This window comes from Phacochoerus africanus, chromosome 15 (genome assembly GCF_016906955.1).
Source record: "Phacochoerus africanus isolate WHEZ1 chromosome 15, ROS_Pafr_v1, whole genome shotgun sequence".
NCBI lineage: Eukaryota > Metazoa > Chordata > Mammalia > Artiodactyla > Suidae > Phacochoerus > Phacochoerus africanus.
The window spans coordinates 125,327,338-125,348,755 of NC_062558.1; the positions used below are offsets into that span (position 1 = coordinate 125,327,338).

A 21,418-nucleotide genomic window follows, 5' to 3' on the forward strand; every position below is an offset into this window, starting at 1 on the left:
CAAAATACACCACGGAGTGGAAAGGCGGGGAGCAGTAAAAAAGGGAAAAAAGAAATGAAATTCTTTATTTTATTCTATTTCATTTTATTTTTTTTTTGTCTTTTTGCTATTTCTTGGGCCGCTCCCCCAGCATATGGAGGTTCCCAGGCTAGGGGTTGAATCGGAGCTGTAGCCACCGGCCTACGCCAGAGCCACAGCAACGCGGGATCCGAGCCGCATCTGCAACCTACACCACAGCTCATGGCAACGCCGGATCGTTAACCCACTGAGCAAGGGCAGGGACTGAACCCGCAACCTCATGGTTCCTAGTCGGATTCGTTAACCACTGCGCCTCGACGGGAACTCCAGAAATGAAATTCTTTAGAAAGAAATTTTCTTTCTAGGTTAACCACCAAGAACACAATCAGATATGACTTAGTCTGTTAACTTATAATCTCTGTCAAGTAAGATTTTCCAAAACCTGCCTTATCTTTCCTGGAAATCAAAACTGAAATTCATTCCACAGGGCAAGGAAAACAGAGGGCTTCAAATTTTTTCAAATAGAGACATATAGACATCTTGAGATATTCTAGTGTTATCTCTAAGACCCCTTTCAGTTAGGAAAAATCATCAAGTCATAGTTTCCAACTTTTAAAATCAGTAGTGTGTTACCACTAATTAATATGTACCATGTTATCATTAGAGTTTAGATTCTATCTTCAAGGAAAGATCAGAGAATATCAACGGATCCAGAGGCCTTTTGTAAACATCAGGTGACATTACACTTTAGATAAAACTGGGGAGGAAAATGTTGAGCCTGAATTTTTGGCTTATTACCCAAATGTAGCCACTGTCAGCTTTAAAAAAAATGGGGGGGGCTGCACTTTCAGCAGTGGAAGTTCCCAGGCTGGGGATTGAACCCATGCCACAGCAGCGACCCAAGCTGCTGCAGTGACAATGCTGGATCCTTAACCTGCTAATCCACAAGGAAACTCCTAAATTTCATTATTCTGATGTTTGTCAACTGTTGCCTTCCCTGTAAATGTTGAAGGTAGATTGATGAAGAATATGAAACCACATTTCCAGATTTTTAATCAGCATTGTGTTTCAAAATAGTCTTCATTTTACAGGAGAAAAATTTTATGGCACAGAAAGCCCCCGTGAATTACTCATCAGTTACAGAGTGTGCCAACATTCAACTCTTTGTACCTCTCAACAAGTGTGTGCATGTGCGTGTGAAGTGTCACATGCCTGGGCTCCCCAGTCCAGGACCTGGGTAGGAAGGCAAACCCCAGCTCACTGGAGATTCCTGGAAAACTAAACGGAGCAGAGCATTTAGAAGCGAAGGTAGGAGGCATATTGGCCCTACACGAGCTGACCCATAGCCTACTCTCCAGGAACCAAAATAAGTTACAATTGCTCATCTTAAGGGGTCCAGCACCACAAGCATCAGCATGAGTCAACACGATCCGCTGGTGTCCATGGAGCAGCCTTTGAAATCACGCTGGGATGCCCATGAACTGTGGCACCGGCTGTCGGTCCCTGGGGATGCTGTGCAGGGTGAGCCAGGTCACTCCTGAACCCAGCCTGATGCAGAATAAACTCTCTCATAAAGCACAAGTGTAGGGGAGCATTTTAGGGATGGCATCCCTAACTCAAACAAAGCCACCAGTGTGCCCGATCTACAGAGATAAAAACTGTATCATAACACAGAAAGATGAAAGAATTCATCTCACAGCTGTGTTAACACAGAGGAGCTGTCACGGAGATGGAGGATGAAAGGAGAAGAGAGCTCATGAGCAGAAACGGGTCACAAATGCTGGCCCACATGCACTGAGGACTCCTTCCAAAGTGCTCCAAAAGACAACCCACCTAAACTTAATTTAATTGAGCTGGACTCCTGCTACAAAACCATCATGTCCATTTTTAAATCCCATTATATCATTATCTGTGTTAATACACGACCATTTTATACAAACATGTGTTAGGCACATAGAGGGTTAATGCAACAGGCATACAACTATTTTAACCAAAGGGAAAGTCTCCGCATCCCTTCTCATCTTCACACACAGCCTACCCCAGACAGCACATATGCCAAGTTTTCAGTATGGATGGATGGTCAAACCTTGGTTGTCTTTGGGGATGTGATGAGTGTCCATGAGCTCAGCAGGTTCCCAGGTCGTGAAGGGGCACAAAGCTCGAAGGTTTCAGCTTCTCTTCCAGGGGTGGCTGGCACTTGGAAGGGCTGCATCCACTCCTCGGAGGAAAGGCTTGGGCTCTGGCTTTCTTCCCACGAGTCTGTGGGCTGGGTTGGACGCGGCGAGGGGTGTGCCACCCAGAGGGTGTGTCCCAGCCAGCACAGGAAGAATGAGGAGTTTCCTGCATGATTCCAGCTCCTTCAAGGGCAGAATCCTCATCCCCTGACCGTCCCCCTCCCACCGATTCTAAAAGCCACTCTGAACAACACATCCATCCACTGACACCACAGCTGCAGAAAACTGTCCCCTCTGTGAAGACACTATTGAAACACGCCCAGAATGTATTCTTCCACACTGCACAATTCAGAACCCAGATTTTGATCAGTGTGACTGCACAATAACTCAAACACAGGCGACAAAGAAAGAAAAGGATTGATTTTCTCAAGCCTCCTCCTGCCTCCTCTTTTCACTTAATGAATTATCATCTCACCAGATGGGCTTTTAGCGCTTTTTGTGTGTGTGTGTGCGCGCGCGTGTGTGTGTGTGTGTGTGTGTGTGTGTACTGGGATTTAACAAAAGTGCTCTAACTACAATCAGCCTGGTTGTTCCTCACGGTTCTGGACGTTGCTCCCTGACAGAATGCTGGTCTGAAAACAGTTATAGACTTTGAGTTCTTTTATATTAGATACGGGCTGCTTGAAAACAATGGCCTCATCAGAAAGGCTCAGCAAAAAGTCAGTAAAGCCCGATCTGGGCTGGATTACCTGCCACCTGCAAGCCAACCTTCCTCCCAGTTCCTTTTGAACACCAGGGCTTTTGCAAATTGGGAATGTTATTTTATTTTATCTTATTGCTTTTTAGAGCCACACCTGTGGCATATGGAAGTTCCCAGGCTAGGGGTTGAATCAGCGCTCTAGCTGCTGACCTACGCCACAGCCACAGCAATGCCAGATCCGAGCGGAGTCTGCAACCTACATCACAGCTCACAGCCATGCTGCAAATCCTTAACCCACTGAATGAGGCCAGGAATCGAACCCGCAATCTCATGGATCCTAGTCGGGTTCGTTACCACTGAGCCACAACAGGTACTGGGAATGTTATGAAGACATGGCTTAAATGGGGAAAGTCACTGAGGACAAATATCCCCAGCTTCAAATACATTTATAGGAAGAAGGAAACTGGCAGAATTGTTTTAAGTGTGAGGGCAGATCATTTAATTGCCACCCCAAAGACTATGAGTACCAACACCGATTCTGACACCTTAATTTAATAAAATGGGTAGGTTATGTCTCATTAAATTAATATCAATTAATTTAATACCCATTGAAAGGAAAGATGACATGATCGCACTGTTTAAATATAAAGCTTGATTAACTGAACATTCCCAGCTCACTCTCCTCTCCATCTGGGTGGCTTTTTCGTTTTGCTTTGAAACAGCTCTGGAGACAGCCAGCCTCCTGGGTCACCCCACCCTCCCTTCCTCGAGTCCAGGCCACTGCCTGGAACCTCATGCCCCTGATAATGTCCTTCTGACTTGGCCAAAGTACCAGGCGCCAGACAAAGGATCACAACTGGACCACTAGTTGATAAAATGCTTGGCATCTGCAGAGCTGTCATGTGTTAGCTGCTACCAAAAGGCCAGTCGCATTTATTGAAATCCTCTGATTATGCCTAATGCCCGGCATTCTCATGACAGTGATTCCATAGTTCAGCCCTGATGTGCTTCTGTTAGTGTCTCAGGATTCTTCCCATAAGGATGGAACAGAAGTCTTTTACAGTTGCATTTTGTTTCTCATTGTCCTCATTTCAACTGTAATGAAAGCTAGTTTTGCCTTTTTTTCACTATTTTTTCTGTCTTTTTTTTTTTCTTTTGCCATTTCTTGGGCCACTCCCGTGGCATATGGAGGTTCCCAGGCTAGGGGTCGAATCAGAGCTGCAGCCGCTGGCCTACACCAGAGCCACAGCAACACTGGGTCAGAGCCGCGCCTGTGACCTACACCACAGCTCACGACAACGCCAGATCCTTAGCCCACTGAGCAAGGCCAGGGATCAAATCCGCAACCTCAAGATTCCTAGTCGGATTCGTTAACCACTGAGCCACGACGGGAACTCCGGTGGGTTGTTTTTCCTACTCCCTTGAAATCTCAGATTATATTCCCTAACTGATTTAAATGAAAGAGAGGAGAAGAAACCACATGTAGTGCTGTAGCTATTTTCTGGGGCTAAAACAGGATTTTAGTTTAAAAGCAATCTGCATGGTTTCCTTGCCTTTTATGAGGCAGGACGGTTTGGAGCAGGGCTGGGGCACAATGTAACCTGGCAACTATGACCTTGAAGAGTGAGCCAATAGAGTAGTTCCTTCCTAGTCATGGTCTCCCTTTTTTTTTTTAAGTTTTTAAATTAAAGTATAGTTGATTTACAGTGTTCTATCAATTTCTGCTGTACAGCCAAGTGACCCAGTTATGGTCCTCCAAATTTGACTTCTGATACTTTGGCCAATGACTAGAATCCAGAAACCAGCTGCATAAAAACTGTTTAAAATCCACAACCATTTTCCAATTAAACAGCAGTGGTACTCCTCCAATGTCCTTCTAAATCTGGAGCTACTGCTGAGTGCTCTTACCTTACGTAATGACTCAGTCACCTCCCAAAGATGGAGCAGAAGCCTTTCCCAAATGATGCTCCTCAGAAGTCTTCCCCGAAAAACGACTGGCAGTCCACGAAATTAATAAAAAATGCCTTAAATTGTATATTCATCTATATTTGAGAAATGCTTCATTAAACACTGTTCAACAGGTTTCTTAACCATGGACTTCCCAAAGCACTGATAAGCGTGTGTGCCTTGTAAGTCTTTAAGAGAGAATAATGTAGGAGGCATTTCCTAAATTTAATTGACCAGAGAACGCCCAACCCCAGCACAAATAATAACTGACCGCGAAACAGAGTTTGGAAACACTACTCTAAGGAAGCAGAGGGCTAGGAGGGAATTTAGAAATAATTGGCTTCATAGGGTCAAAGATGAGAAATCTTCCAGCCAGAGGACTTTAAGATCGTGCCAAGGCCACAGAGGACATATAAGGAGGAGAATTCTGACCGGCAACATTGACCTGCTATTTGGATGGCTATACAAGGCCACAGTGCCTGGTTCTGTTTGCAAGTCAGGTCTGGTTCCTGTGATACTAACCTGGGAACACAGGTGCTGCATGTTCCTAGGCAAACGGTAGCTCTTGCAGCAGATCCTGCTAACAGACCTGGCCCAGGAGATGAAGCCTCCCATAATATAATTTATAGCAGAGCTGAGAGTGGAAAACAGCAGATATTAATAACAAACCATGCACAGGGCCCTGGCCCCATCATTTGAACTAAGCAGGAGAGACAGCAACTTGAAGCAAATTTAATTTCATACGAAAAATGATTCTATTGGGAAAGACGGAAACTAAATTTCTTAAAAGGTCATATTCAATTAGGAAGAGGACCCCTGCAGACCCTAACTAGAAAGGCACGTCTCCCTTGAACTTGTGTTCCAATGGTATTCAGTTATAAGCCCAGATAATTGGCCTCAACCCAAGCTCAGCTATGTGACTGCATGGGAAAGATCAATTTCAAGAACGAAAAGAACTTGCAGTTCACCACCCACTTAAACAGAAAACACTCCGATGGTGGCTTCATCTAGATATGCTCTTCATAGCACCCACTATCTCTGTGCTCCCTGACCCAGTTTCTGCTGACGATCTCCACAGTGGATCCTATGTCATTGTTTTTGTGACTGGAAATGAAATTTTATGGACTTTACTGAGATAATATCAAGGCCTGCTACCTATGGTCATTGATATATCTCTGCTTCATAAACCACAAATAGAACAGCCTTATTACTATTCACAGCTCACATTTACCAAGGACTCACTCTCCGCAGGTACTGAATGAAATGAGTTCAGAAATCTCACTGATTTCTTATAACCCTCTGAGACAGGTTCCATGCTCATCTCCATCTGAAAGATGAAGCAACTCCACTAATAGAAGATGCAGCTGGCACTTGGTCACAAGCAGTCTGAGTCAGAGACCATGCCCAGGATGCTAAAACTCCCTTGAGAATATTAAACAACCCAGAGCAAATCATTGAACCAGAAAGGATGCCAAAGCCATCTCCATGCCTGAAATAATGGTGTGATGATCAAAAAAATGAGTTTAGCCCAATGAAAAGTAAGAGTATGTCCAAGGCTGCCGATGCTTTTTTGCAAAAAGTCTAAATGCTGAAGACTATATGGGAGAAGTAGGTGGTTATTATCAACATCAAAAGAATCACTTTTCTGAGTCATATTCTGTTTTCAAGAGAGTCTCCTGAATTAATCTTCACAAGGACACTTGGCCGATGGGTAGTGCCTGTCTCTTCAAGGGCTGCGGTGAGGGGACAGCCATTCGGGCAGGCTGCTCCCCAAACCTCAGGCCCAGGTTGGAGGTGCCATGCAATACTTACCAGACCTCGAATCTTGACCTGGCCCTGCTGCTACCGCACCAATGATCTAGGCCGATCACCAAAATGACTTCTAAATCTGCAGAATGGGCCAATAATACCTGCTCTCCTTATATCAGAAGAGGTAAGAAATAAAAGAAAGACGGAAACCATATTTTCGATCAACTTTTTTTTCTTTTCCCTTTCTCATTTTCTTTCTTCCTTTCTTTTCTTTTTTTCATTTTTCTGGCCTCACTTTACCAAAAAAGACTTGAGAGGAACTCTCCAGCCCACAGAAACCAGATTCCCCACATCAAACAACAAGCTGAATGGAAACAGGGTGGCTGCCACATGGGAATCCATCAGCTAAAGTTTATGCTTATCTTAATCACTGCTTGATACTGCTCCCCAACACCTGCTTCCACCACCCCAAAGTGCAGCTAATATTCTTCAAGCAGTTACTCTGCCCCAAGACAAAAAGATAAACATTTCTTACATGCATCTCGCAAGTTTTCCTCATAACAACCTTCGAAGGTAAGTCATTGGAAGAAGGGTGTTATGAATCCCTCTTTAAGAGATGAGAAAACTAAGCCTAGGGAGAAAGAATTTTTCTCCAAGTCACAGTTTGTGGTCAGGGGAGCAGGGACTTGGACTCTGGTCTATATGTGTTTATCACTGAGCTGTGATCAGGTAGCTGAATCTCAACACCCTCGAGCCTTCTCCACATCACTCTGCAGAGAGAATCCATGGCAGCCACCACCCAGGATCAATGCTGTTATGTCTGTGAACCTTTTCAAATAAAGGGGGACTGATGAGAAGCAGAGTGTACTTAGGGGTTGCCATCGGACACCTTCTGCATCGCCCATGCAGAGCTAAGAAGCAGGCAATCATGGATGTGCCATTTCCCTCCTCTCCCACTTTTATCCATTTCATCTGCCCTGACTCTTACTCCTGCTGGGCTAGGCTAGAGGGATTTAAAACCATTCCATACTCCCTATAAAAACAGCAGCCATTTTGGAGATCCTGCTGTGATGCAGTGGGTTAAGAATCTGACTGCTGCAGCTCGGGTTGCTGCAGGGGCACAGATTCCATCCCTGGCCCCGCGCAGTGGGTTAAAGGATCTGGCTTTGCCACAGCTACAGTGTAGGTCGGCTTGGGTGCAATCCCTGGCTGGGAATTCCATATACTATGGGATGCAGCCATAAACAACAATGACAACTTAGGCATTGTCCTTTCATGATTCATTTGGCACAAATAAACTGGAGGAACTGGGGTATGACAATCTTTCTGTGCCTTTGAAAAAACTGCAATGAAGTTTAAAACGAAAACAATTCCTGCAGAATGAAGCAATTCTACCTTCTTTCATTGTCAGAGGGTCACACAGTAAATTAAATCATGATTTAAACCCTAAAGTCTAGATTGTTATAATTTCCATGTTAATTACCATTTGGCTCACGAGTGACACATATGACCATAGTGACTGCAAAATATTCTACATATAGCTTCACCCCTAGAGAAGAAAGGAGGATATTTTTTGACTGTGTGATACACAGTAGGCTACATTTTATATGGACTTTTTTGTTGTAGAAGGTGGGAAAATAGAATAAACACCTAGAAAATACACACTTGCCCTGGAAATGTTGCATTTTAATTTGTTTATTCAATGGAAGAGCATGTGCCCACACAAAGAACAAAATAAAAATAAAATCACTGGATTTTTACTTTTGCTTATTTTTCAAAAATCATTCAGTGAGATTTATTATAGTTATAGTTGCACAACCATCATCATAACCTAATTTTAGAACATAAAACAATCATTTATTTATGGTCTCATGCAAACTAATTGTTCCAAAGACTTCCCTATTGACTTTTGAAAATCTTAATATTTTGTCTCTGCCAGCTCCCAAGTCTCATCCTTTCCAAGATCATTTGTTTACTTTAGCAAAGGGAATTGGGCTAGTCTGTAACTCTTTACATCACAACTTTATAAACTTGGTCAAAAATCAAAAAACAAAACAAAAATCTTCCTACACTGTTCCAAATTCAAGAGGATAAGTCTAGTTTAAGGTGTGTTTTATGATACAGAAAAAAAAAAAGTAACAACATGCCTTAAAACCTTTCAAAATAAGTCAATACTGAGGATGTCTTGCTAAACCTTTTTAGGGTTTCTAATAACCTAGCAATGAGGTCAAGCACAAAATTGCCTTTAGCAATCAAATACTCCTCCCCAGCAATAGCCTCCTGATCCTCCAAGCTCTGTTCCTCCGAGCACACAGCACAGACCGGACGGAAGCTAGAGGGAGCCTACAGATCACCTAGTCCGCTGGTTTTTAAGCTCAGACACAGAAGGAGGCTTCGCAGGGACTGGTGAGGGATTAAAGGAGAGGGGTTGACTCTGGCTTCACCCCAACTTCCACCAGAGAAGTTTCAGCTCATCTATTTTATTTTCTGGGCTTCCTGAGGAGCCTTTATTTGAAGAAAGGGGTCCATAGCTAAAAACAAATACACGCATTTTGAAAAGTTCCCATCCTGTCCAATCCTTTCATTTTCTTTTCTTTTTTTCTTTTATTTTTTATTGCCTATTAATTTTTTTCCTTTTTTTGTTAAATTATTTCCCCAATACAATTTTTTTTCTACTGTACAGCATGATGACCCAGTTACATATACATATATACATTCTATTTTCTCACATTGTCATGCTCCATCATAAGTGACCAGACATAGTTCCCAGTGCTACACAGCAAGATCGCATTGCTCATCCAGTCCAAAGTCCATAGTTTGCATCTATTAACCCCAAGCTCCCCATCCACCACACTCCCTCCCCCTCCCTCTTGGCAACCACAAGTCTATTCTCCAAGTCCATGATTTTCTTTTCTGTGGAAAGGTTCATTTGTGCTCTATATTAGATTACAGATATAAGTGATATCATATATCTTTGTCTTTGTCTTTCTCTTTCTGACTTAACTTCACTCAGTGTGAGAGACTCTAGTTCAAACCAAGTTGCTGCAAATGGCATTATATCGTTCTTTTTTATGGCTGAGTAGTATTCCATTGTGTATGTATACCATATCTTGCTAATCCAATCACCTGTCAATGGACATTTGGGTTGTGTTCCCAATCCTTTCATTTTAGAAAAGAGGAAAATGAAGACTAGGGAGGGTTAGTGGCTAGTCCTAGGTCCCAGAGTAAGACAGGTTTACAACTGACCATGGGCTCTGAGCAACGTGTGAGCACTTTCACAAGATGTGGCAGCCACAGCTCCTAAAGACCACGTCCCCTGGCCTCATGCAGGACGTGCTCAGGTCCATCTACAACAGCTCTTTCAGAACAGCCCACAACCCACAAGGCAGGCTTGCAGGTGCTCCAGTGGTCTTATTCCTACTCTTAACATTTTTGTTTGTTTCTTTTCTTTTCTTTTTTCTGGCCACCCCACAGCATATGGAGTTCCTGGGCCAGGGATCAGATCCGAGCCACAGTTGTGACCTACATGGCAGCTGCAACAACATCAGATCCTTTAAACTACTGTACTAGGCCAGGGATCAAACCCGCATCCTGGCGCTGCAGTGACGCCGCCAATCCCACCGCGCCACAGTGAGAAATACACTCAACATTTTGAAGTGCTAGATTGAGAGACTGGGGGCAGAAAAGTAGCAAGGGCCCTGCCAATTTACAACGAAAAATAAAAACCTTCCGAAGTTGACCATAGATCAATTTAAAAATCTTTGCTTGACAAAAGTTGAATTTACACTCAAATCAGAATGGAAGCAGGATCTGTCCTGCTTGCTGGGACCTTTCTTTGTTCCTTTGCAAACCACAGCTGAGCTCCCTGTCTGAGGTCTTGCCCCAGGGTCATGCTAGGTACTCATCATGACACCAGACTTAACCAGCCTCCACAGTTAGTCTGGGGTTGCATTCTGCATAAATACCACCATTGCTGCCTCTAGGAGGGTGGGGTCCCCATTTTGTAAAACATGATGAAACCAAACGATGAGTAACAAAAACTGATACCTTAGACTGGACAGTTCCAGCTCTCCCCAGGGTCTCTGATTTACAAAAGGCTCCTTTAAATAGACTCCTAAAATAATCCTAGTTCCCATGCACTATGTGAGCATCTAAGGAAGTTATTTTAGCTTTACCTGCCGCAGCTTTCTCACCTGTAAGATGTGGATAATTAACACGCCTACCTTACCAGGTGTCGCAAGAATTTCAGTAAACAGTTCCTGGCACATAGAAACCTTTATATAAATATTAGTCATTGTTGGTCTTATTTTGTTTTCTTAAAAAGGCATTATTTAAGCACCAGACAGAGAGACCAGGGATGGGAAAGCAGCAAGAGCCCTGTCAATTTAAGATGAAAAATGAAAACAAAATTGTTCTGAAGTTGAATGCAAAGCAATAGAAAATATTGGATTAAAAAAATGAAATTGACAAGTGAATTGGGATCACAGTCAGCTCCACCACCCACTCCAGGGCCAAGCTGGAGCAGACGCCGCACCATCATCCAGGAACTTGTTAGAAATGCAGAATCCAGAGTTCCCATCATGGCTCAGGGATAATGAACCCAACTCGTATTCCATCCCCGGCCTCACTCAGTGGGTTAAGGATCCAGTGCTGCCATGAGCCGTGGTGTAGGTCACAGACATGGCTCAGATCCTGTGTTGCTGTGGCTGTGGCATAGGCTGGCAGCTGTAGCTCTGATTCAACCCCTAGCCTGGGAACTTCCACATGCTGTGGGTGCAGCCCTAAAAAGACGAAAGAAGAAAGAAAGAAAGAAAGAAAGAAAGAAAGAAAGAAAGAAAGAAAGAAAGAAGAAAAAAGAGAGAAAGAGAGAGAGAAAGAAAGCAAGAAAGAGAGAGAGAGAGAGAGAGAGAGAAAGAAAAAGAAAGAAAGAAAGAAGAAAGAAAGAAAGAAAGAAAGAAAAGAAAGAGAGAAAAGAGGAAGAGAGAGGAGAGAGAGAGAGAGAGAAAGAGAGAAAGGAAGGAAGGAAGGCGAAAGGAAGGGAAAGGCGGAAGGAAGGAAGGAAGGAAGGAAGGAAAGGGAAGCGAAAGGAAGGAAGGAAGGAAGGAAGGAAGGAAGGAAGGAAAGGAAGGGAAGGAAAAGGAAAGGAAGGAGGGAAGGGAGGAAGGGGCGGGAAGGGAGCGCATTCAGGAAGGAGTGAAGGAAAGGAAGGGAAGGGAGGGAAGGAAGGGGAAGGAAGGGAAGGAAGGGGAAGGAAGGGAAGTGAGGGAGGAAGGGAAGGAAGGGAGGGAAGGAAGGAAGGACAGGAAGGAAGGAAGGAAAGAAAGAAAGAAAGAAAGAAAGAAAGAAAGAAAGGATCTCAACACCCAACCCCAACCCCACTCCCACCTACCAGATCGGAATCTGCCTTTTAACAAGATCTCCAGGGAATTTATATGCATATAAAAGTTGGTGAAAGGCTGCTTTTTGCCATACCCTGAGATTTTAGCATTTAGGTTAAAGGAAAAAGACCTCATTCTGCACTTATACCTCCATACAGTTTCCTAAATCCTAGACCCCTCGTCTTAGATGGTTTTAACCAACCTGAGTCTTAAAGCAGATGTTCCTTTCATGGGTCATAATAATATGTCAGAAGGACATCAAGAGCAGTGAAATTACCTCTTGTTAGTGATGTCATCACCACAATCATGACGAATGGCTAACATATATTAAGCTCTTAAACATTCAAGGATTGATGCTAGGTGCTTTCCATATGTTCTTGCTGAATCCTCACAGTACTCTTGCAATTATTACCATGTCCATTTTACAGATGAGGGAACTGAAGCTAAAATAGGCTACATCACTTTCTCACATCCAAGTTCAGTGGGAAAAACGGCCTTTCTGAACTCCACTCTCTTTCTCAAAATTGATACCTACACCATCAAAATCACATCTCTGTCAAGTAGGGAGCAGTAATTCTCTCTCTTCTTAGGTAAAGAAAACTTAGACATAGAAATGGTGAATGAACGAGGTAGAGTCCACAACCTGAGACTTAGGTCAGAACTAAATCCATCAGGATTTGAGTATTTTGAGTTAAAGAATTCTGCTGCTAGAGATACCAAGGATAATGATGGCATTGAAGAGGTGGGGGGAAACATATAAAAATGAAAAGAAAGGTTTCCATTTATGAAGCTTTGCCCAACCAAATCAAGGGACTTCAAATTTTAATCTCTAAAGTTAAGATCTTTATTAGGGTGTCAGATTTTTTGGCAAACCAGAACTTCCAGCTTTTTACTGCCATCACTTGTAGCAACTGGCCCTTATCAATATATCTCAGCTCTCATCCTACACAATGATATTCTTGCACACCTGTGAAATTCTCCTAATTACAGCCTCCCTGATGTCCCTCCCTAGCTTTCCATCCAAGTTTGATATCCAAATAGTTTAGAACTCAGAAAGATGAGTGGCAATCGTTCCTTGATAGCACCAGTGTCATAAAGTCAAAGACACACAGAATCAAGTGATCAGGACTACATTCCCAAGCCAGAATGAATGCCTTCTTCCTCTGTCCCCAAGAGCAGCAGGGGAAGAGTCAGGATTTGTTGAATAAAAATTCTGTTAGTTTGTGAAGGCTGTTGCAACAAAAATACTACAGATGGGGGTGGCTTAAACAACAGAAGGTTCTCAAAAGAGCAGAAATGTATTTTCTCAAGGTTCTAGAGGCTGGAAGTTCAAGGTCAAGGTTTTGGCAGGTGCAGCTTCTGAGGCATCTCTCCTTGGCTTGCCAACAGCCACCCTCTTGCTGCTCCCTCACAGCTCCGCCCACTGTGTGTATATATGTCTCCTCTTTCTCTCTTCCTCTGTATGCAAATGTCCTCTTCTTATAAGGACACCAGTCATATTAGTTGAGGACCTGCTCTAACTAGCCCATTTTAATTTAATTACATCTTTAAAGGCCTTATCTCAAATACACTTACAGTCTGAGGTCCTGGGGTGGCAGGGGGGTTGGGTAGGGCTTCAATACATGAATTTGGGTAGGAGACAATTCAACTCATAGCAGATACAGAATGGATCTTTTCTTCCATTGTCACCTAAGCCCAAGGGCTGTGCTGAGGCCTTCTCAAAGATGTGATAAATTCATTTGAGTAATAAAAAAATTAAAAAATAATAATAAAAAAAAGGCACAAGAATGTGCAATGATTGGAATCTCTCAGAGCCAGGACTGAGAGCACTCTGGAGGGAGAAGGAAGAGGAGCAAGTTCCATATCAGAGCTTCCAGGTCTACTCAGCCTAGCTTCTTCCCTGCCCCCACTCATCACAAGTTCAGGTGAAGTCACACGGAGGTGGGTTTTTAACAAAATTTAAATGGCACTTCTAACAGCATGAGTCTGAGATATGAACACGTACCACTAAAAAGTACCAACTGGAAAGAACTAACCTGGCAGCCTGCAAGGCCTCCAGTGCCGGAGGCACATGCTCCTGAGTGGTGAGGTGCTGAGGCCTGGGAGCTGGCACTGGGCATCCCAGACAGGTGTCCTGTGCAGCAGGAGAGCCAGGAGGTGAGAGCCAGCCCCAGGCCGGCCCACTCAGCCCCCTGCGGCAGCACCAACAAATGTCAGTGAGTGGGAAGGAGGAAAACCAGCACGGAGCGGGCATGTCAGGAGGTGCTGGTTCCACACAGGGTATGTGCAAACGGCTTCTAACAGCAAATTAGATGTTACTGGTTCACAGGCATCTAAACCGTGATACCACAGGAACAGAGAAAGACTAACATGAGAGTGACGTTTGCTATTAAAATGAAAGCCCACAATCAATTAGTCTAATAAACCTTGACAATTTAGACTGCTCTAATTTTCCATTTTAGTAATTCAGCTATTCCTTGCATCATCCATCTTTAAACTTGAATCTCAAAACCTTTCCATATTATTATAAAATTCCATAATCTTCCTTGGGGTTTAGAAAGATTCTTTTGTCATTTTGTTTGATATATGATCTGTAAGTAAAACTTAAAAAAATAAAGTACAACTTATTTTATATCAATACATTACTAATGTATCAAAGATTACATTTGAGAGACCTCTTGTACACACAGAACAATGCAGTTATAAAGGAAAATGACACTAGCAAGGAAGCAGAAGGAAAAATTAATCCCCCAAATAGAAATTTCCTTATTAATTTCCCTATTAACTTAATATTGCATATGAAGAAACAACTAAGAATCACTACACATTTGAGGGAAAACAAACAGCACAAAATGGGACCAAGATGAAAACATAAACACATGATTCTAGAGAATACAAATAATTCATACAACAGATGATCTAAATAAAAATTCAAATTCAATTCATGTCCTCTAAGTTATCTGAGAACATACAGTGTCCATGAAATAAAGATGAGAAAAGATTAAAGGATCAATCAGTGAAAAAGAGAATTTTGGGAAATTAGAAATTATTGGGAAAATAAAAAGAAATTCAATAGGCAGCCTAGAAGAACATGTCAAGGAGATTTCCAAGAAGGCCGAAACAAAATAAAAAAGAGATTGAAATACGAAAGAAGAATTAAGAGAGATGGAGAATGCCCAGCATCCATTTCATTAGGAGTCTCAGAAAGAGAGGGCGGAGAAGAGGGGAGAAAGTAATAAAAGACAATTCCCCATACCTAAAGAAAGACACAGGTCCTCACTCTGAAAGGGCAAACCCAGTGCTGAATAGAATGAAGAAAAAAGGACAATCAGCAAGACATATCCTGGTAGAATTTCCAACCTCCGAACATAGAGAGAAGATCCCCCAAACTATCAGGGACCAAATTATGTTATCAAGAAAGGAAATGGAATCAAGCTGCCATCAGATGTGGCAGCCACTCTGGATTTGAGAAGGCAGTGGAACAAAGCCTTCCACCTTTAGGGGGAAACATAGCTTTGAATCTGGACATCTCTACCAGGTCTGTCAAGCATGTGGGCAAAATAAGACCTTTTCAGATATGCAAGGATTCCACTGGCTTCCTGTGCACCCTAAAAAGTTACCTGAAGATTGACTCAGAAGGAAAAATTAATTCTCAAACATAAAACTATAGATTCCAAGAAACTGTAGAATGAGTTTAAGAACAAAATGATGGTGATGCTTGTTCCATAATGAAAGCCCTGCAACAGATTTAGAAACATGGTTAGATCATGGTCAGAGGGTTCCAAGAACACATCTAAGAAAATAGATTTCATTCAACAAGTTAGTATGATTAAGATGGAAGATCCTAGTGGTGTCTTTAATATATTCATTTTGCTTAGGAAAAAAAAAGAATTGGGATTAAAGCTCTGTGTACATTAAAAATCTATATAAGAAAATCATGATGCAACTATAAAACAAACTAAAAAGTAACATATTTTTGAGCAAAAAAAGGGTTTTGGAAAAGGACCCTTGGATGATGATGCTTAGATAACACTTGAGCAGTCTTTTAGAGCAAAATAGAATCAGCAGCCCAAATAATTCTTTCTCTACAGGTCCAATCGCATACCTGCTTCTGCAGTTAAAAATAGTTACATAATTTTAATGTTATAAATGCTTTCTATTCGTTTTTCAATCTCAAAATCAATCCATAATAAACAAGAAAGCCGGAAAGTTAGAATTACAACATAAATCTTGACAATGTAAAAGCAAGGTGTAGAGGAGAGCAGCGAGAAGGCAGAAAAAGTGGGTAGGAGAAGAAAAGTGAGGTGAGAGAGTAAAACCTCCGTCTTTCACATAATAAGGACTTAAGAGGCATTATCAAAAATCAGATCAAGCATGTTATTTAGAGTGATCAGAGACAGCCAACATATTTAAAACTAATAAAACTCTGGAAGTGAGTGCTAAAGTTACTAGTTAAGAGACATTGTTGAAAGAAATGCAAATATTAAACATATTATTTTTGAATTGTAGTAGTATCCGGCAGAAGTAAAAATAAACTTTTAAAACAATTATACCTGCTATAAAAGGGCAACACAAGGGATCCTGTGGTGATACACCTGCTCTATATCTTGGCTGAATCAATGTCAATATACTGCTCAGGATGTCGTACTTTGTATGGCAAGATACTGCCCAGCTCCATGACAGAATTATGCAAAGAATTATTTCAGTGGTTATATTCTTAATCCCACCTAAGAATTCTACCAAGCTAATACATTTCTATTTCCAGCTGTACTGAGGTATCACTGACGACTAAAATTGGAAGATGTGTAACATGTACAATGGGATGGTTTCATATACACACACACTGTGAAAGGATTCCCACTCCAAAGTTAATTAATATATCACCTCATAGTTACCTTTTGTGTGTGTGTGTGCGTGTGCGTGTGCATGTGTTGTGTGTGTGTGTGTGTGTGTGTGTGTGTGTGTGTGTGAGGTGGGTAGTTTAAGATCTTCTCTCTCGGCAAATTGTATTTTACAACACGGTATTACCCACTACAGTCACCCTGCTATACATTAGATCCTCAGAACTTAATCTTATAACTGAAAGTTAATACTTTTTTACCAACCTCTCTCTATTTCCTCGCCACCAGCAACCACTCTTCTACCCACTATTTCTATGAGTTTCACGGTTTTTTTTTTTCAGATTCCACATGTAAGTGATACCCTAATACATTTCTAGATGCATACACAGTAAGTTAATACATTATATTTGAAGAATGCATTAGGATATTGGGACTAGTTCTCCTGTGAAACTTCACTGAAAAAGGTGCTCTAGGAGTTCCCATTCTGGCGCAGCAGAAACGAATCTGAATTTAGGAATGATGAGGTTGCGGGTTCAATCCCTGGGGTCACTCAGTCAGTTAAGAATCTGGTGTTGCTGTGCTGTGGTGTAGGCCAGCTCCAATTCAACTCCTATCCTGGGAACCTCCATATGCTGCGAGGGCGGCCCTAAAAAGAAAAAAAGGAAAAAAAAAAAAGGCTGTTCTACACAAAACACTATAAATAGTTGCTGAGATATATTAAAGGAAACCTAAAGCAATGCAGAAACATATCCTGTCTAAACCAATTTTAAAGTAAACATGGGAACATAAGAGCCTAGGAACACCAAACCAATCTTGAAAAAGAACAAAGATGAAAGACTTAAGAAGACTTTCTATAAAGCTACAGGAGTCAAGACAGTGTGGTACTGGCATAATGAAGGACAAATTTATCAATGAACCAGCATAGAAATTCCGGAAAGAGATCTATGCTTACATGATCAATTGGCTTTCTATAGAGATCTCAATGCAATTCAACCAGGAAAGTGGTCCTTTCAACAACTGGAACAGGTGGAGATCCATGGGGGGGAAACCAGTGAACCTCAACCCTCCCTCACAGCACACACACAAATTATTATGAGATGAATGACAGATGTAAAGATAAAATCTAAACCTATAAAGCTTTTAGAAGGAAACACAGAGCACCTCTGTTCTCTGGGATTAGGCAAAGATTTCTTGAAGAGATAGGATACCAAAAAATACAAACCATAAAAATTGATTAATTAAACTTGTTGAAGTTAAAACCTCTATTCATTAAGATACATTGTTAAGAAAATAAATAGGCAAATCTCGGGCTGGGAAAAAAAATTTGCAAAACATAAAGTAGACAAAGAATTTGCATTCAGAATATATTTTTAGAAAGTTCTACAAATCAATAACATAAACAACACAACTTAATAGTGGGAGAAAAAAAGACTTGAATAGGCACTTCACAAAGAAAGATATGCAAATTCCCATTAAGCATATGAAAAAGTTATTAAAAATTTAGCCATCACAGAAATGCAAACTAAAATCACAGGAAGATGCCACTCTACCAAATGAAAATACTAATTGTTGATGAGGATATAAAACAACTGAAACCCTAATACGTTGTTTGTAAGAATATAAGGTAGCACAACAAATTGGGAAAAAGGTTTGACATTTTCTTATAAACGTACACCTCTCCTTGAGCCTAGCAATTCCACATCTAGATGCTTATTCAAAAGAAATAAAAACATAAATGCACAAAATGACTTTTCCAGGTATTTTCAGATTACTTCATATTAGCAAATTCATATTAGCAAAAAATTATAAACAAGTGAAATGTCTGTCAACAGTATGAATAAACAAACTGTGGTATAGCTATGCAGTGGAATACTACTCAGTGATGAAAAGGAATGAAATATTTCAATGCACAAGGACATGGATGAATCACACAGACCTTAAGCTGAGAGCAAAAGGAGTTTTGCTCTTTATGAATCCTTTATGTGAGGTTCTAGAATGGGCAAATCCATTTAGAATTGAGGCTGTCTGGGGGGTCACTGACAAGGAACACATGGGAATATCTGGGGATGTGGAATATTCAATATTGTGACAGAAATATGGATTATGTGGATATAACAATTTCTAAAAATTATACAGCTAAGATCTGTACATTTCAACATATGCCAATTATATCTTTAAAAAATAATAGAGTGAGTGGAAGTTTAGATCAAACAAGAATGCCAAAGTGTTATTAATTGAAAACAGATGATGGGTAGGTGAGGCTCATTATACTATTTTTTGGTATTTTTTTAATGACAGAAATCTTCAAATGCATGCCGAAGGAAAAGTGTACACTGACTTAATTTTCTATTAAGGCAACATGATCGGATAGATGCTTAGAATTCTAATATTTAAGCTTAAACATTCAACTGGCTGGTTTTGGTCATTTTTATTATAATTTTTTGAAAGGTAAGCTAAAACAATAAGATTTCAGTCTGCCATTTCCAAGATTTTCTCTCTCTTAAATACCACATTATAAGTGAGCAAAATCTTTATTGCTATTAATCAAAAAGACAAATTGCAGATAATCACTAATATATTATCCTTCTAAAACATGGGCTTTTGAAATACCATATATATTCCAATGACTTAAAGAATAATTTTACTTATGAGTGAAACTTATGAATATGATCAAAGATCAACTTGAGAATAGAGTTTGCAGAATTTTTTAAAATGTTAACAATAAAAATGATTCATTTATATTTTATCAAATCAATGTTTTTTAGGCTTCTTATCTTTAACCAATGGTCTATCATGACTATACATTGAGCAAAACATGAGTAAGAATAACAATACTTTAAAATGGTATAACAGTCAGTACCACCAAAAGTGTTCATATAAATAATAAATCACTCCACTAATTAAAATACAGTTTTGCTTACTTGGAATTCAGAAATTCTCAAATCAGTGTTCTTAAAAATAATGATATTCAAATAATTGTTTCATTTGTTGATTTTTTTTAATAGAACTTAGGTTTCTTTGTTGTTGTTTACTGTTTGTTTGGGGGTTTTTTTGTTTTTGTTTTTGTTTTTGCTTTTTAGGGTGACACCCACGGCACATGGAAGTTCCCAGGCTAGGGGTCCAATCGGAGCTACAGCTGCCAGCCTATGCCACAACCACAGCAGTGCAGGATCCCAGCCATGTCTGTGACCTACACCACAGCTCACAGCAACGCTGGATCCTTAACCCACTGAGAGAGGCCAGGGATCAAACCCGCAATCTCATGGTTCCTAGTCAGATTCGTTTCCGCTGTGCCACGACAGGCACTCCCGATTTTTTTAATAGAACTTAGATACATCAATTTCAGGAGTATCTAGATAAACTAATTTAGATGTTTGTAAATACTAAAAGGGAAATTCTACTATGTAGAATTTATACAGGGTAGAATTTAATAGCTATGATAGATGAAATAGCCTTTGTGAAACAGGACTATGAGTTTATAAACTTGGAAATAAATACACAAAATAAAATTATTTGTTCCTTCAGCCTGAAATGCCCTTCATAGCCCTTCACATAACATACTCTCCACCCAATGATTAAAAGAATTTTACTTGCCTTCCACACACAGCTCAAAGCTTCTTCCTTGAAGCTGTTCCTTCTAATCTCAGTCTAAATTCATCACTCTACCTTTTGCTGCTATAGCATTTAACCTCGATTATAGCACATTTACATTCTAGAACTGCTTGTCTCTATGTGTGTCTTCCAGAAGACTGGTAGGTATTATTGTACCCATTTTACAGATGAGAAACCAAAGACTGATAAAGATGAAACAACCTCCCCTAAGGTCCCATTGCCTACAGAAGCAGCACCAGGGTCCTAGTACGCACTATCTCCTCTTAAGTCCATGCTCTTAAAGACGCTCTTAAAGATGATAAGAATGTTGCCCTCAGAAACACCTAAGCCGTTCAGGGTTTAGTCATCTTTGTTGCTGCCAGAGTACCTGGTCTGTGCTTTACACATTACACATTCTCTAAGTGCTGGCTGAATGTGATCTTAATTTAATTATGTTCTGTGCGAATAAGATATTCAGTTAAAAGAGTTTATCAGGTCACTCATTCAAGCAGAGCTCAGAGGTTCCAAACGTGGGCTGGGGGTGTGGTCCACCACCACCCTCTACAGGTTCTCATAGGAGATGCTCATGCTTTGCACTAGAGTAAGCATGACTCTTTTTCAGAGTCGGTGCACTACATCTTTATCCCTAGAGAAATCTGTGGATTTTCTTCATAGAAAAAGTCAGTAAAGTGTATACTCACATGCCCAGGAATGCCAGAAAAACATATTTGTCTTATGCTCCCATAAAACACAAACTATGTCTCGGTATGCTTAGATCAGCAAGGACCAACTTTTAAATAATATGGATTTGCGATGCCTGTGAGGTTCTATGTCCAAATTCAGGCTGCCATCTGCCACCTGTAACTTGCTGTTTGGCTTTTCTACTTACTCAGTGATTTGAACAATCTCCCTTCCTCCCCTCTTCCCTCCATCTCCACCTCTCTCTGCCACACACACTCTATTGCTCATAACATTGCATCTCTGTGGAATCTTAGAGTAGCAAGAGCTTAATTTGCTACC

At 40.9% G+C, this 21,418-nt stretch overlaps 1 protein-coding gene across 2 annotated transcripts in view; it reads right to left on the reverse strand.

Moving 5' to 3' along the window:
* LOC125115610 (actin-binding LIM protein 1-like) overlaps nt 1–21,418 on the reverse strand; it is a 226,269-nt gene that overhangs the window by 133,516 nt on the left and 71,335 nt on the right. The window contains exon 1 of one of the 2 annotated variants that reach the window (XM_047759833.1): nt 2,105–2,641. The exons of the other annotated variant lie outside the window; for it this stretch is intronic. Coding sequence (XP_047615789.1) covers nt 2,105–2,138 — 34 coding nt within the window. The 5' untranslated portion in view covers nt 2,139–2,641. Of the gene's footprint in view, nt 1–2,104; nt 2,642–21,418 lie in introns of those variants that run through there. 2 annotated transcript variants of the gene reach the window in all.